Source organism: Plutella xylostella, chromosome 24 (genome assembly GCF_932276165.1).
Source record: "Plutella xylostella chromosome 24, ilPluXylo3.1, whole genome shotgun sequence".
Classification (NCBI taxonomy): Eukaryota; Metazoa; Arthropoda; class Insecta; order Lepidoptera; family Plutellidae; genus Plutella; species Plutella xylostella.
This window is the reverse complement of record NC_064004.1, coordinates 4,265,375-4,280,036: the sequence shown is the minus strand read 5'-3', so window position 1 is coordinate 4,280,036 and position 14,662 is coordinate 4,265,375. Positions and strand designations below refer to the sequence as shown.

At 37.5% G+C, this 14,662-nt stretch overlaps 3 protein-coding genes across 3 annotated transcripts in view; 1 reads left to right on the top strand and 2 right to left on the bottom strand.

Moving 5' to 3' along the window:
• Positions 1-133: 133 nt before the first annotated feature.
• On the bottom strand, positions 134-4,323 carry LOC105392601 (syndetin). The gene is made up of 3 exons (XM_048629944.1): positions 4,210-4,323; positions 3,455-3,595; positions 134-2,713 (listed from the first exon to the last, which is right to left on the bottom strand). Exons 1-3 carry the CDS (start codon positions 4,303-4,305, stop codon positions 212-214), a joined length of 2,739 nt encoding a protein of 912 aa, XP_048485901.1. The 5' UTR covers positions 4,306-4,323; the 3' UTR covers positions 134-211.
• Positions 4,324-5,490: 1,167 nt separating this feature from the next.
• LOC105392602 (39S ribosomal protein L43, mitochondrial) lies at positions 5,491-7,062 on the bottom strand. The gene is made up of 4 exons (XM_048629980.1): positions 6,823-7,062; positions 6,415-6,521; positions 6,076-6,143; positions 5,491-5,933 (listed from the first exon to the last, which is right to left on the bottom strand). Exons 1-4 carry the CDS (start codon positions 6,957-6,959, stop codon positions 5,697-5,699), a joined length of 549 nt encoding a protein of 182 aa, XP_048485937.1. The 5' UTR covers positions 6,960-7,062; the 3' UTR covers positions 5,491-5,696.
• A 6,746-nt stretch (positions 7,063-13,808) lies between these two features.
• LOC105392603 (paramyosin) overlaps positions 13,809-14,662 on the top strand; it is a 43,708-nt gene continuing 42,854 nt past the window's right edge. The window contains exon 1 of the mRNA XM_048629808.1: positions 13,809-14,006. The gene's annotated coding sequence lies outside the window, so the exon portion shown is untranslated. The remainder of the gene's footprint in view (positions 14,007-14,662) is intronic.

Sequence of the window (14,662 nt, the reverse complement as noted above, 5' to 3'; positions counted from 1 at the left end):
CGGAAAAGCCTAATGGCTTTTCACCCACATGTAAATTATAAATTTATATGATTATTTATAATTTACATGTGGGTGCAATAAGTAAGTGAAACTCACTATACTTTGTAAAGTTTGTAAAACATCATGAGTCCTATGACCACCAGGCATAAGCATCTGTCAATCAAATGTCATGAGACTCTTTCTATATTTTACAAAGCATAGGTATAATTATTTAAGTATCTCTAGAATCTCTACCATCTAGAATTGCCACCAACTCTTGTCGATCCCTTTTGTTTTCGCACGCACAACTGACCAACGCCAGTAAGTGCTTATTCGAGTATTCCATCCTCTCTTTAATAAACTGTTCCAGCTCATTCCTCGGCAAATAGTAGGCTTTCACATACCTGTCTACATACTCCTGATAGGGCAGCGGTTTCAAGCCGGATATCTTCTCTAACTTCACAAATAACTGTCTATAATCTAACTGCATCAATCCGCGGCCGCCGTTAGAACATTTGTTTGCGTTCGAAAACCCTTCCACAAGCAAATGCACGACGAATTTCGAAACCATAGACCAAATCGCTCGAACCACTTCGATGTTCAAAGTCACTTTTGCGGATATGTTTTCTAAACGCAACGCGAAATATTGTAACCTCCTTACGATTGTGTCGACGTAAGCACTATGTTCTTCAGCTACGTTTTTCACCTCCCAACGCACTTGAGACATGGCTATAAGCACCGCTCTAGCATCAACTGATTTAGACGCAGAGCACATATAAACAGGCATTCTTAAATCGACAGCCACCATCAAAGTGTTGTCTCTGAAATGCTCCAAGATCATCTTCTGATGAGCTGCAACTATAGACTCTAGATACGGCTGCAAAAGGTCAAATTGTTTTGCCAAAAATATCACGCTTTCGACTGCGACTATTCTTTCGCTTAGTCCGTGTAGCGTATCTTCAGATTTCATGTCTAAATGGTTAGGAATTTCAGGGCAAATAAACGTTTTTGACTCAACATCAGGAACGCTGCCAGTGGTATCAATATTGTTTTTGATTCGCTTCAAAATGGCATTCAACTTTGAAGTGTACAAAGTATTTGAAGACACCTCTTGATCTGCCGTGAAGAAAAGATGGACGGTGTAAAAGTAGTAGTCGAAAAGTTGATTCATAAGCATGACCACCTCTAGCGATATTTGGGGGAGATATCGGCAGATTTGCAGATACTGCCCGCAGTTTCTGAGCACGGACAGAGTAGTGTTAGTGACTATAACACTGTCTTTAACTTTGGAAGGACTGTTGACTTTAGGCAGGTCACCTTGCTCCGTTTCTTCGACATAATCCCGTCTTAATTCCTCAGGTTCATCGTCAGAATCATCAGATGGATTGGAGTCGGGTTCGAGACCGAAAATATCATCATTTGTTATATTCTCATTTCGGAACATTTCAAAAGGAGTATGCTGGGTTTTAGCTTTGAAATATTTCTTTATGTAAACGCTGTCTTCTTGCGAATGGACTGATGATGTTCCATCGGATTGGGAGTGTTTGGATGTAATTATGGAAACATCAGATCGCGTTGGTGTAATATATTTCTTGAACTGACGGAATTCTTGAAGGTTTAGCAACGTGAAGCTAGGTTTAACTGGACATTGCTCCCAGCCTTCATTTTCTAGAAAGAGTTTAAGCTCCTCCATTCTGCCTCTATGATAGTTTTTGATGTACGATACACTCTGTGACTTAATAAAGTCTTGCAAGAGGTCCGAAGTATCACCGCAGAATATTTCCGCTATCTGTGTGAGTTTCCTCAAAATTCCCAGCATTTGAATGAACTTTTCAAAAGGAAACTCCTCGAGGCCAGAACTTTTGAGGAACGTGGAAACTTTTCCTTGAACGTCGTTCCAGATTCGTATCAAACCGGCTTTTAATTTCTGACGAATGTATTCTCGACTGACATTCTTTTCTATTTCGAAAACACTGCTGGTACCAGGACTTACATCTTCATCATTCTTCAAATGCCATTCAACGAGTAAATAGTAGCTTTTCATGATGAGGAAGAGATTTTCGCACAAGTTTAGAAGACAAATGGGGGCTTTGCTTGCAGGGACTGCTTGACACATATCTTGAAATTTCATTTCTAGGGACACTTCATTTAGGAACTGCTTAACAGCATCTACCGATGTCTCATTAACAGCCGACGAATAATGCATATGCAGCTGTTCCATAGCCGCTTGGGTCTTTCCCAATAGGTTGTACGCGTTGCGAAGTTTTTTGAATACCGTGTCATCAAAATTGTAACAGATGCTCGCAAGCACTGAATCCAGTCTTTCTTCTGTCATTTCAAGCGTGTCTTGTAATCTATTAGACAGTTCCGCTATACAAGTGAATTCTTTGTGCGCTGCAGCCGATTTCAAACTTTTAAGTATAAGATCTATTGCTGCTTCATATTCTTTCGCGTTAAGTAAATCGGTTGCGTCTTTCTCGACGCTCCGCAAGTCTTTAAGTAGCTCTAAATATTTGAGAACAGTTTTAATTATTTGTCGTTTTCTATAATTAGCTAATATAACAAAAGGATGTACTGTGAGGCTGTCTGAAGCTGTCTTAAGGTGTTCCCTGGCTTCTCGGCAGGTTGCTAGTGTCTTGTCGAGTTCCACTCGAATGTTCTGGATCTCCGCAAATTCGCGATCGCAGTTGTCTCTCTGTTGCTGTATGAGATGCAGGGCTTTACTGGACACCACCTGCAAGGGTGCATCAGTATTAAGAACAGAGTTTGGGGTGTTAAGGACAGGAGCACACCAGAAATTTTCTTAACCGTAATATGGAAGTGAATTAAATAAATAATACGAAAAACTCATTTTCTTTGCAGGTAGTTAGTTAGTATTGTAATGTTAAATTATTACTGAGTAACAAAGGTTACTTTTCAGCTTACAAATCTGACTGGAAAGCTTTTCTCAAAGATCCAAGCCCGAAAACGAAATCAAAATTTAAAAATTCGCGAAAGAAAAGTATACAGGGTGTTGCAAAAAGGGAAACTAAGCCGAAACCAGCATGTGCAGCATGTTAAATCTGAGCCTAAAACTGAAATCAGAATTTCAAAATTGGCATCTTAGTAACGCAAATTTCAACTTAGTTGGGCATGTGACTTTAACTATACATAGTGAATTGATAATTTTTTCTCGAATTTTGAAATTCTGATTTCAGTTTCGGGCTCAGATATAACATGCTGCACATGCCGGTTTCGGCTTAGTATACCCTTTTTGCAACACCCTGTATAGTTTCTATAGAAAATGTTATTTTTTTCGCGAATTTTGAAAATTATTTTTGGCCTTAGATATACCATGCTGCACAAGTTTCGACTTAGTATACTCTTATTGCAACACCCTGTATATCACGGTGACAAACACTAAAGCCAAACATATCTGAAAGATGGATGTGTACCTAGTTGGCTAGATCTGAAAGATGGATGGTTTTTTTTGTACCTGTTGCTGCCGTTTCAGCTTGTCAAACATCTGCTCGATGGCGGCGGTGGTGGGCGGCGCGGGCGCGTGCTCCAGCGCGTAGCGCGCCGCGTCGAACTCGGTAGGGCTAGAGAAGTATACATTCTCTATCTCTCTCAGTACCTGTGGGGTTATCATCAGTGGATATTAGCAATACCCTAGCATCACAGTAAGAAAAATCATCCTTTACCATGTATTATTAACTGGTTATTTTGTAGCATTGATTCCAATCACATTAATCGCACCATCATTGTCAATCAATGCATAATTATTATAAAGACAAAAGTTTGTGTTTCTTCAGCATTTAGCAGCATAAGGCCCAGCACACATGGTGAAACGCAACTGCAATCAAACTGCAACTACTAATTACCTTTGAGTTTCATTTGAGTTTATGCCATAGATACCTTTAAGAGACAACACATGTTGCAACTAGTTTGAAACCAGTTTCAACTAAAAATTTACTAGTAGTTGCAGTTGCGTTGGGCCTTAGTCTCCTTAGCATGTTTTTTTGACCTGGACTAGGATTTGTCACCATAGTGAAAGGATTAACCAGTCAGTTACTGACTTTCCAGGGATGCATGAGAGAAGCCTCCCGAATTGACTAATAAAGAGAGCTTTTCAAACAGACATGTAGTTTGTAAAAAAAAATAAGTTCATTAGAAAATATTATATTTATGTGTTCAATAAAAGCATTTTTTTAATGCTTAGGCACAAAAATAAATGTGACTCCAAATCACCTCAAGATCAGCGGCAGAGTGTGCGGCGCTCACAGAACGGGAGTTCACCCCGGGAGGGCCAAGCCGAGGCTTGTCCACCGCATCCTCTGACAACATGGCTGCAGGATGTACCTGAAACAATTGATGGAATTGAGAGGAAAGTGGTAGTATAAAATGAGCATGAACTCAAAAATAATAGTGTGAATGTAAATTTATTTTTATTTTGGCTTCATAAAGTCATAAGAAATTAAAAATAGAGGTTTAGAGATTTACTTACTATTAAAGACTAGCAGAGCCTTCAGATTCCAGCATTATATTAAATAACTAGATTATAGATAGATATAGATAGTATTTACAGCAATAAGTGTTCAAATAAAAAACAGAAGCCAAAGGTTTTAAATATGACTTCAGGAATGGAATAGTAATCAGTTGCATGAAAATAAATGTGTAAAACTGAGTAATAGAGATATCTATTTGGGCGGTACAAATTTCTAGGTTTGCTGAAGTTCCACTTATCCAGCTTTCTCTTTATTAGGTAACTACTGCAGGACTACAATGATAGAATAGATAGACACCTTCTTATATCCTAAATACTACTACTCCACTACAACTGAATTCAAAGTAGCACACTGAAACCCAAGGCATTATCTTTATGTAAATATAGGTGGGTACTTAATATATAATTTACTCACTTAAAATATGCAAGAAAATGAAGAATACATACCAGTAACCAAGACGAAAGATGTTTACATGAAAAATATCGGGGGAAAGGCGTAGCAACGTATTAAATAGCACTCAACCTGCGCTCACTTTTAGTTCCTCATTATCTATTTGTACTCTGAATAAATGGTAGGTGGGTCAGGCAATAAGATAGGTAGAAATTTAATTAAATAACTGTATTTAAAAGTAAATAAAATAGAAAATGAAACATCGACGTAAAGACGACGAAATATTTATGAAACGTCAAAAAATAGACACAACAATCAAACGTCAAAATGACAATAGGTTGGGTCCGTTCGTTGTTAGAACAGAGTGCGGGATGCAATTATTATTCTGAGATAAATACTAAATAACTTTGTGAACTTCTTTACGTCCTATGCCTTTGATCCTCTATTGGTGCAGAGGCAGTGGGGCAGACACAATAGTATTTCCATCACTGTCTGTCGACACGTCGACAGCAGCCAGATTTACCTGGCAGCGGCGTTCGGTCGCCGCCCGCGCTCGTCGCGCCTCTCCTCTTCTTCATACAGTTTGATCAGCGTACTTTATACTTAAATATTTATTGCAATAAAAACCAAATAATTTAACTAATATCTGTTTAATTTACTTAACTACACTTATTTAATTACATTGTCTACTGTTTTTTTTGTACAACTTATTCTTACACCATCTACACCAACTCCAGTGCGCCTAGCATGAGCTTTAGTTTTCTTGCTACCAAGTGCAATAGTCCTTTACACCTTTTTCTAACCATGCAACGCTAGGCCTCCAGAACTCCAGATCAAAAGCTACTCTGTGGACTTTTCACTCAATTTCTGTTGCTCAAACATTTTCCTGAGTTTCTCAGTGGCAGTTTCTCCGAGTCTGTTGTTGGCTCCGTACTTGGGGTCAGGAAGCTTGGCGGTGTTCAGTGACGGGTCCTTGAAGGTGAACGGGGTCCAGGGCCCCTGCACGGAGGGGTAGTCGGTGTACTGGTACTTGCGGAGTCTGGTTGCTGACACATCTCCTGCTTGGGTCCTTAGTACCTGTGAAGAAAGACTGTGTTTTTGAATGGTGTTTAAATCATTAAGTCACTGTCTGTTTGTGGTACATTCAACACCGAACTGATAATTTAGTTGCTTGTGTTACGCTTGTATCATTGTATATGTATTGGCTTTTGATGCTTACCTCAATCCATTTAGTGATTTCCGACTGGGATTTGTTGTTGACACTCATCCAAACTCTATCTCCATTTACTGAAAGGAAGAAGTGAAACCTTTAAAGTATAATAATTAAAAGGTGGGTTTCAAACATGGCATGTTCAGCACTAGAGCCAGCACTCTGATACGCTTTTTTATATATATTTTGTTAAATGTTCTTGTTTTTTACTTTATGTTTTGACTTAAGCTCATATCTCATGAAAACTATTTTTAATTTTGTGTTTCTTTTTATTTATTGTTTTATTTTGTGTGTGTGCCTTGGCACTGTCTTTCCTTCTTTCTAGACTGCTGAGTCATTTTTACTTACAGTATTCTGCAACAACGACGGGGCCCCTGTGTCTGCGAGGCTTCAAGTACACAACCACTCCGGGGTTCTCTTTGGCAAAGTCCACCAGATCTTGCTCAATGAATTCTCTGTAAAAATTAATAAAAAAATTATATATACAGAGCCATTACATTCAGCACAAGCTTGGTTGTGTTGCGGTCCACCAACCCGCACTAGGCCAACGTGGTGGACTACGCCTAAAACCCTTCTTCATTGGAAGGAGACCCGTGCCCTAGCAGTGGGTGATGTGTAACATTTTATACTAAGACATGTAGAAAATATTTTGCAGATATTTTGCGCTGCTAATGCCTTATAAATCTGTCATACACTATTTTAAACTCACGTTAAACGTAATTATTATATTTTTAGCGATGGTGCAGCTTATCTTACCTCATGCCTCGACTGGAGCCATGGTTCTTGCAGAATTTGAACACAATTCTTTGCAACTGGCACACGTATCGCCCAACGCCGTTTTGCAGAGGTGCCCGAACGAAGCCGGGCTTCAGGAATAGTTGGCTATTAGACATTTTTCGATATATCTGTAACTTTATGGGAATAGATACAAAAATAAACAATACCTTCTTGAAAATTCAATTTGAGGTTAGAATTTAGAATTTGTAATGTCAAATTTGTTCATCTGTGTACTTTGTTACTGTCAGTGTCATCTGGCAATAGTTAATTAATGCATATTTTATTATTATTCTGAGGATTCATTAAGGGGAAGCTTGGTTATAGTACTTATAGTTGAAACCTTTTAGTAATTTTATAATCCTCCAGTAACGGAAATAGAGCGAAGAAGCTATTACGTTTAATGAGCTTGGCTTAAGCTGTAAGTATTCAGCAACTATAATTGTTTAGGATAATAATGTTTTATTAGGTAGTAAAATTTTGATAGGTAAATTTAGCTATTTAAAGCTCAATGCTTACAAGCAACATTCAGAAAATGGTAAGGTATAAAATATATTTTACAAAAATACACGGTGGTTGGTACATAATATTATGGTAAAAGCAGTTATAGTACTTGTACTCATCATCATTATCAGCCTACCTCCACCCACTGAAGGGTGTAGGCCTCCTCCATGTTCACGGTACTCTTCTACACAAATCCAGTTTGGCCCAGTTACTCTTCTAATGTCATCGGGCCAACGGGTCGGCGGTCTATCGACTGATCACCATCCCTCCCTTGGTCACCACTCCGACACTGCCTTGGTCCATCTGGCGTCTTCTCACCTTGCCAGATGCCCTGCCCATCTCCACTTTAGCTTCGTGACCCGTCTTCAACCTTTGTCCTGCGCCGAATTTCTACGTTCGGGATACGGTCTCCTTGCGAGATGCCTTGCATGGTGCGCTCCATGGCTCTTTCGGCTACATGTGCTGCAATAATTAATTTATGACAAAGCATGTGCAAAGACATTGAATCAGAGCTTATTTTGGCTGCGGTTTCTTGCATGTGACGGGCGTGCATATTTAGTTTGGTTTCAAAGTTTCTCAGAGAGTTCCTAACAGTACACCCTATTTCTGTCAGCATCCTTACCCCCACCGATTACAGTCATGTTCTTATTATTAAATTATTTTGACTACGTACCCATAACTTTTCTGGTACATAAAAGAAGTACCTAGGTATGTACACAGTAGACAAAGGCATTTATGAAAGTAATTACTACATGTTAATTCATGTCTATGTCAGTAAGTATATATATATCTCATGAAGGGAGTGCGCATTTAATGTCAAATGCAAATCTCTTAGCACTCTGCAAGGCGTTTGAACCCAAGATGCTGAAAATAGACGTGGCACACAGTGCGTTTGGACTTGCAATGGACAGGAAAAGCATGGAGATGAATTCGATGTATAAATAATGTAGGTACCTAGTTACTGTTTTAATAAGATTAATACATGTACTTACGAGTATTTTTATTTTGGCATCCGATAAATAAATCATTAATCGTATTCATTAATCGTATGAAAAAACATCTAACCCCGCTACCCTACTATACCTTATTCAACTTCTCTAGCAACAACCCGTCCCTTTTATCTTCTTGAGTACTTAAACCTATTTCTAAAAATGTTAAAATGAAAAAAGGGTATGATTGTATTATACTTACTATAGGTACGCTTACCCTCAGTTAAAATTTCTTGATTAGGTATTAAAAGAGTTTTAAAGAAAGTTAAAACACGATAAGTCACTTTAAAAAGTACCTACTAATATGATTGAAACTAAAACTTTATTACAAAATAAAACTTTACTTAAGTATTGAATAGTAAAAAATATTGAACTTCAAAATGTTGCCTACCCCAATCCACTCATTGTCATTTCTAGTAATGCACTAGGCGAATAATACGCACCAGTGTGTCGCTGCCAGCAAACAAAGCACCCAGCTGATAAAAAATAAAAAAACAAACTAAAACAAACAAACAAAAAAACTTTTTTTATCTAGTCAAGTGCTTCTTTTGTAATTTTATATTTTCTGGAACACTTGTAGAAAAAAAACATTCGCGTGTGAACGTGTGTGAACAGTGCTTTTGCAAATTAATGCTACTGTGCCTACGACATAGAACTTTGATTATTATTAATTAAATTTCTATATAAACTATAAAAATATATGAATTAATTTTGAGAGCCAAATAACAGTGGTCATAATAGTTTAACAAAACGTACCCTACAGTAAAAAATCAAAACGAACTGGGTACTCCTGACTACTCCTCCTCCTTACTAAAGCACTTAAGTACCTTATTTGCAGACATAAGAATATTTTGTCCTCTTTGTGTATTCCGTTTAGTTTTCATACTCCGTAGTACATAAATTGAATCCAACGTATCTCACCATTGAATTAAAAAAAAAACAAAAGCAATATATTAGTCAAACTAGGCATTCTTATAAGTTAGAAACTCATAAAGCTTTCAAATATAATCTATCATCACATTTATCTTCTGGCAGTGCTAGTACAACAATAGCCACATGAACTGAAGTTGACATTTAAAATTGTAACCGCGGCCAAATATCAGGGTAGTGCGCCGCCATTTTATTTTTAATGACCCACTTGTGAATCTAAATGCACGATCGAATAAGCGTTTATGAGTTCCTGTTACATGATATTTGTCGTAGACGTAGTTTATTTATCTGCATAAAACTAACATTTAAATCTCTAAAAACAAGTTCCCAAGAGTTTCCCCTTAACAAAAGAAAAAACTAAAAAGCTTGAATTACTTAAATAAATTAATCTGTGAAGCCAAAAAAAAACGCTGACACCGCGCCAAAAAGTGCAACAAAAAGGGCGGGAACGTGCGATGAGTGTTGTGCGTCGATCTGACTCTGAATCTGACTGCTCAAGTTCTGAAGAGGATCTAGATTCTGGGATTGTTGACGAACCCACGCCGGAGCGACGCGAGCCTGACTGCATGGATCTCTCGGAGTTCTTTTCTTATTGGTAAGAAAGTTACGAGACCTCAGCTGCCGCTACATTTACAAATAATGAATATGTGGGTAGGTACATCTCCAACACGGCCATCCGATCCCAAACTAGGCAGAACCTGTGATAATATGGGTGATGACGGACAGCTGATACAATCTGCACAAATACATATATAGGTACAGTTTCGTTATCGTCGTCGATAAACTCGTTTGATGCGCGTTCCACCAATCACAGCGCCTTATTTACTTATGGCGAATCGCAATATAGTGAGGTTTATCTACGTCGTTAACGAACCCGTGTTGCGGCAGCAGTATCTAAACTTTTATTTTATACATTGCGTTATTAGGGTAGGTCGGTAGTTATACGCCAACAACGGAAATTATGTACGTTAAGTATATGACACCTGTTGGCTGTTTGTCTTCCCTAATAAATAAAAATAAAATAAATAAAATAAAACCTACTTATTGTTAGTAACAAGAAAATGTTGATTCTTTTCCCGGATTTTCCATAACTAATATTTGTGCAGCGCCTTCGATATTTCCACATTTGAATCGTCCAACACCGATTTTTACAATCCATTGCTATTCTATTTTTATGAGGCGTTTTCATGGTTTTAGATTGAAGATTGAGTCAGTGTCTACTAGGGATGCTGTGGATATGAAATTTCGGTTACGGATTGGATACGGATATAGGAATGATTATTATACCGGATACGGTTACGGATACGGGTAATAAATTATTTCGGATTATCCGTTAGTTTCGGTTACGGATATTTTTAAGGAATTTTAAAAGTAAAATACATTTAGACCAAACTGCACTCGACTTAGGACGCATTTTATAAAAATTCAATCGATTCCGTAACACAACCAACACTTTGTCAAAGAAGAAAAAAAACAAACAATGCGCGCAGCTTGTGTGTCGGCAGTGTCGGCACTGGCAGCGGCCGGCCGATCAAAACAACTTGTCATAACGTGTCTCAATTAGGCTCCGCCCCTATCCGATACTATCCGAAACTTTCATTTCGAATTCGGTTACGGTTACGGATGATTTTTTATATCGGATATCCGATAGTTTCGGTTACGGTTACGGAGCTCCCTAACACCCCTAGTGTCTACAACCAATCAAAATTAAATAGGTAGATATCATGTATATGATGCGTATTTAAATGAATTGGCACTGAAAAATTGTATTAATTATTTATTAAAATCTACCTGCCTAATCTATCTACCTGTAAGGAGTCAGTTATCTATTGACTCATACTGAGTCATATATGTTATAATTAAATATTAAATAAGTAAGTACTTATACAAATTGTCTCCAACACAATACTTAAAAACATTCACTTGATATTTTACGTACCATGGCTTAGCTAAGAAAGTTGGATACATTATCAATAAAACCACACGAATTGTCGGATATTAAATCATTTTATTCAGCAACCTGTACGCCACTAGCATCGGCGACCATAACGCCACTGCCGTCTGCTACCATAACACCGCTGTCGTTGGCATCGGCGACCATAACGCCACTGCCATCTGCTACCATGACGCCACTGTCGTTAGCGTCTGCGACCATAACGCCACTGCCATCTGCTACCATGACGCCACTTCCATCTGCTACCATAACGCCACTGTCGTTGGCATCGGCAACCATAACGCCACTTCCATCTGCTACCATAACGCCACTATCACCATCAGAAACTTGCACAGACATTTTATGGTAATTTAGTTTGTTTCAAATCCGATGTCCTGTTTCGCTGTCGTCCAACTGTGGTCTGATAAAGTGATTTATGTTTTATCTACACAATTATCTCTGTATTTAGGTGCATTCCTACCTAAGTATACGTGCCTATATTTTTTGCGTAGCGATAAGCTAAGCGTTGGGTTAACTTGGGTTGACCGCTTTAACTGTGAAGTTGGTATTACATGCTTTAGATTAGAGTTTTTACCTAAAAAGGAAAAGTTTTTTTTTAAATCTAGTACCTAGGTAACTAGATAATTAATGATGCGACTTTTTAATATAAAAACCACCGTGGCCATAAAATAATCCTAAATTTATTTAATCCCTTAAAAATACGTGGATTTAAAGTTAATGAATATGTAGGTACTTATGTATAAAAAATATGATGATTTAATACTTTAAAAGTACTTAAAATCATACAAGTAATACGTAATGTAGGTAAAAATACTTTAAACCTAGATAGGTTGTTAGTTTTCGTAGTCAATCAGTGGTTATCGATCTTATCTTTCTGATATCCCGGTCAGGTTTGGTTTCAGGAATAGTGACTAAATACCGGTTGACATAAATCTTGTTTTAATACTTAATACTTATTAAATATTATTAAGTACTTATTATGTAAGATTCTCCTCACCCTCACCATTCCTTCATTGGAAGGAGACCCGTGCCCCAGTAGTGGGGACGTGATGGGTCGTGATGAAGGTTCTCTTAAACTACATAGTCAATTAAATACTAAATAATTTAATAAAAAATAAATTAGTATTGAGTAGTGTATGCTATTGTATGTGCCCTTATCAACTCTCCGTAGAATTTACTGAAGGCCTATAAGTACATAGTTATAGTAAAGATTTTAAAACACTATTTGAGCAGTGAAATTAAACTAAATGCATAGAAGAATTCGCATTTTTCTTTAGATTAGTATGTAGGCCTAAACCCTTCTTTCATTGGAAGGAGACCCGTGCCCCAGCAGTGGGGACGTAATGGGTCGTGATGATGTAGGTATAAGTATTGTCATAAAATTATTGTGATACTTAGTGAAAAACTCACATAGTTACTACTTACTCCTATATTTAATTAATAATATAATTGTGTAATAAACTAATTAATTTATCGAAGCCTGGAGCGCTCCAAAGACCAGACCAGCTATAACGACGAGTTACTACAAAATATGGTTTCCAAAATCAGTCTTACTAGGTACTTAGTAATAGTACTTATTTATACATTTACCCGATGGTAGGTAGCAGTATCTATAACAAATCAATATTCCCAAACTACTGTAGCGTGCAGCCAGTGGAGATTATCAGAGTGCCCTATAATTTTGTTTTCCGACAGCGCACTAGGTACCTAAAGCACAGAGATAGCATTTAATAAATACTTATTTGAAAGTAAAGATTTTATAAATATTTAAAAACTAAACATACTCATACTAATTTTTCCCTAGTCACGTGACCAACAAAGTTTTTATGGAGAAGCAAAACCTCCTGACCCCCCAGGCCGCCAAATTCACCATAACCATAAAGTTCCATGCAGGGATATGTGGTTCACTTGTCTAAGGCCCGATATCCTGTAGTGGACAATAATTTAAGGCCTGTATGTTTGTCTTAATGATGATGAAGATTAATAAAATAGCAAACAACGACAACATAGACCGTTGAACCGCAGTCGGAGTCAGAAGTCAGCTGAGTCACGGCTGCCCCGCTTACCGAGTACACTCTACTCAAAGAAGTGCGCAAATAAGGTTTCTATTCCTGACTGTAAAATGAAACGGTGGCCGGCGGTTTGGTGACAAGCGGAGCGTGTGGCGGGGCGATTAGCGTATATATATGTATTTTCTAAGCGGATATTTAATAGGAAATTTTGGATACTTTCTGCTTTTATTTTTATGAAATAGAGAGCTATCAAGAAATATTGACGACTACAAAGCTGGTTCACTTTACAAGAATCAGATCTTACGAAATAATAAGATCACAAAATCATTTTATGCATTAGAAGTTGGTATTTTGGGCGAATAAGTCATGTGCATGCATGCTAGTTGAGGCTTTTGAATTAAAGAAGTGGGTAAGTAGTTACTTATGTCCATTACCTACAGTGTGTTAGGCTCAGAAAGAGCAACTAAATTCTAGATTAAAATCTTTATTTCACATACCGCTACGTGTATTTGCATGATCGCGCCCCAACCGGCTTTAGAAGACATTTCCGATCCAGTCTTTCGACGGCGAGCAAACGGGCGCGACAACATTAATAACTTACTTTCTTAAACAAGATATAAAAATTAAAGAAAAAATAATATCCAAAGGCTGTTTAAATAGCAACCCTTTGCCGACGTCGACAAAAAAAAGAAAATCCAAAATGGCGATGGAGACGTCAGATTTTCCCGCCGCCGCGATCTGGCTGGAAAAGTAAACAAAAAGTTCGTAAACAAAAAGGTGAAGTGCGAAAAGTTATTGTGAAAATTGTTTAATGTGTCGTGTGAAAGTTGGGATTCGTGCAGATTTATTTTCTTTCTTGTGATTATTCGGTATAGGTACCTGCTTAGATTCAGCAGTTATTTTATTTTATTTCCAAAAAATATAAGTAGTCTATGTACTATTCTCCCGTGGTTGTGGTACAAAGGGTATCTTTGCAAATTTTGCTAAACAATCATATTTATTTCACCCTGCATTCTTCTTATATTAAAGTTAATTTAGAATATCGTTAAGTCCAAGTTTAGGAAGCGATAGGGATAAACTTATCGTTATTTGCTTACTAATAAAACAATTGGACTCCAATGGAACCTGAGTTATTGTTTGTTTATTGTTTATTGTTCATTAATTTATAACATTTCTTAATAATACATGCAGTGCTCTTAAACTAAGCTAGTTTTAATGTTCTTCTTAGCGTATGGTTACAAACACAAAAGGGATAAAGGGCGCATACGAAAAAAAAATAAGAAGAAGGTTACCGTGTCAAAACGTAGGTAACTAGGTAGGTAGGCATAACCTACCTACATATCTGATACCTATTATCATAAGAAGCTCGTGACTTGAACTTGATTATGCACAAAAATGAGGTTTTCCAGCTTGTTGAATGGAATTTCGAGAAA

Coding starts and splice junctions, on each gene's coding strand:
- LOC105392601 (XM_048629944.1), bottom strand. CDS start 4,305: ATGTTGTCAGAGGATGCGGTGGACAAGCCTCGGCTTGGCCCTCCCGGG. Junction 3,596..4,209: donor ACTCTGCCGCTGATCTTGAG/GTGATTTGGAGT, acceptor ATAACCCCACAG/GTACTGAGAGAGATAGAGAA. Junction 2,714..3,454: donor AGCTGAAACGGCAGCAACAG/GTACAAAAAAAA, acceptor GCACCCTTGCAG/GTGGTGTCCAGTAAAGCCCT.
- LOC105392602 (XM_048629980.1), bottom strand. CDS start 6,959: ATGTCTAATAGCCAACTATTCCTGAAGCCCGGCTTCGTTCGGGCACCT. Junction 6,522..6,822: donor GGCTCCAGTCGAGGCATGAG/GTAAGATAAGCT, acceptor TAATTTTTACAG/AGAATTCATTGAGCAAGATC. Junction 6,144..6,414: donor CGTCGTTGTTGCAGAATACT/GTAAGTAAAAAT, acceptor TCTTCCTTTCAG/TAAATGGAGATAGAGTTTGG.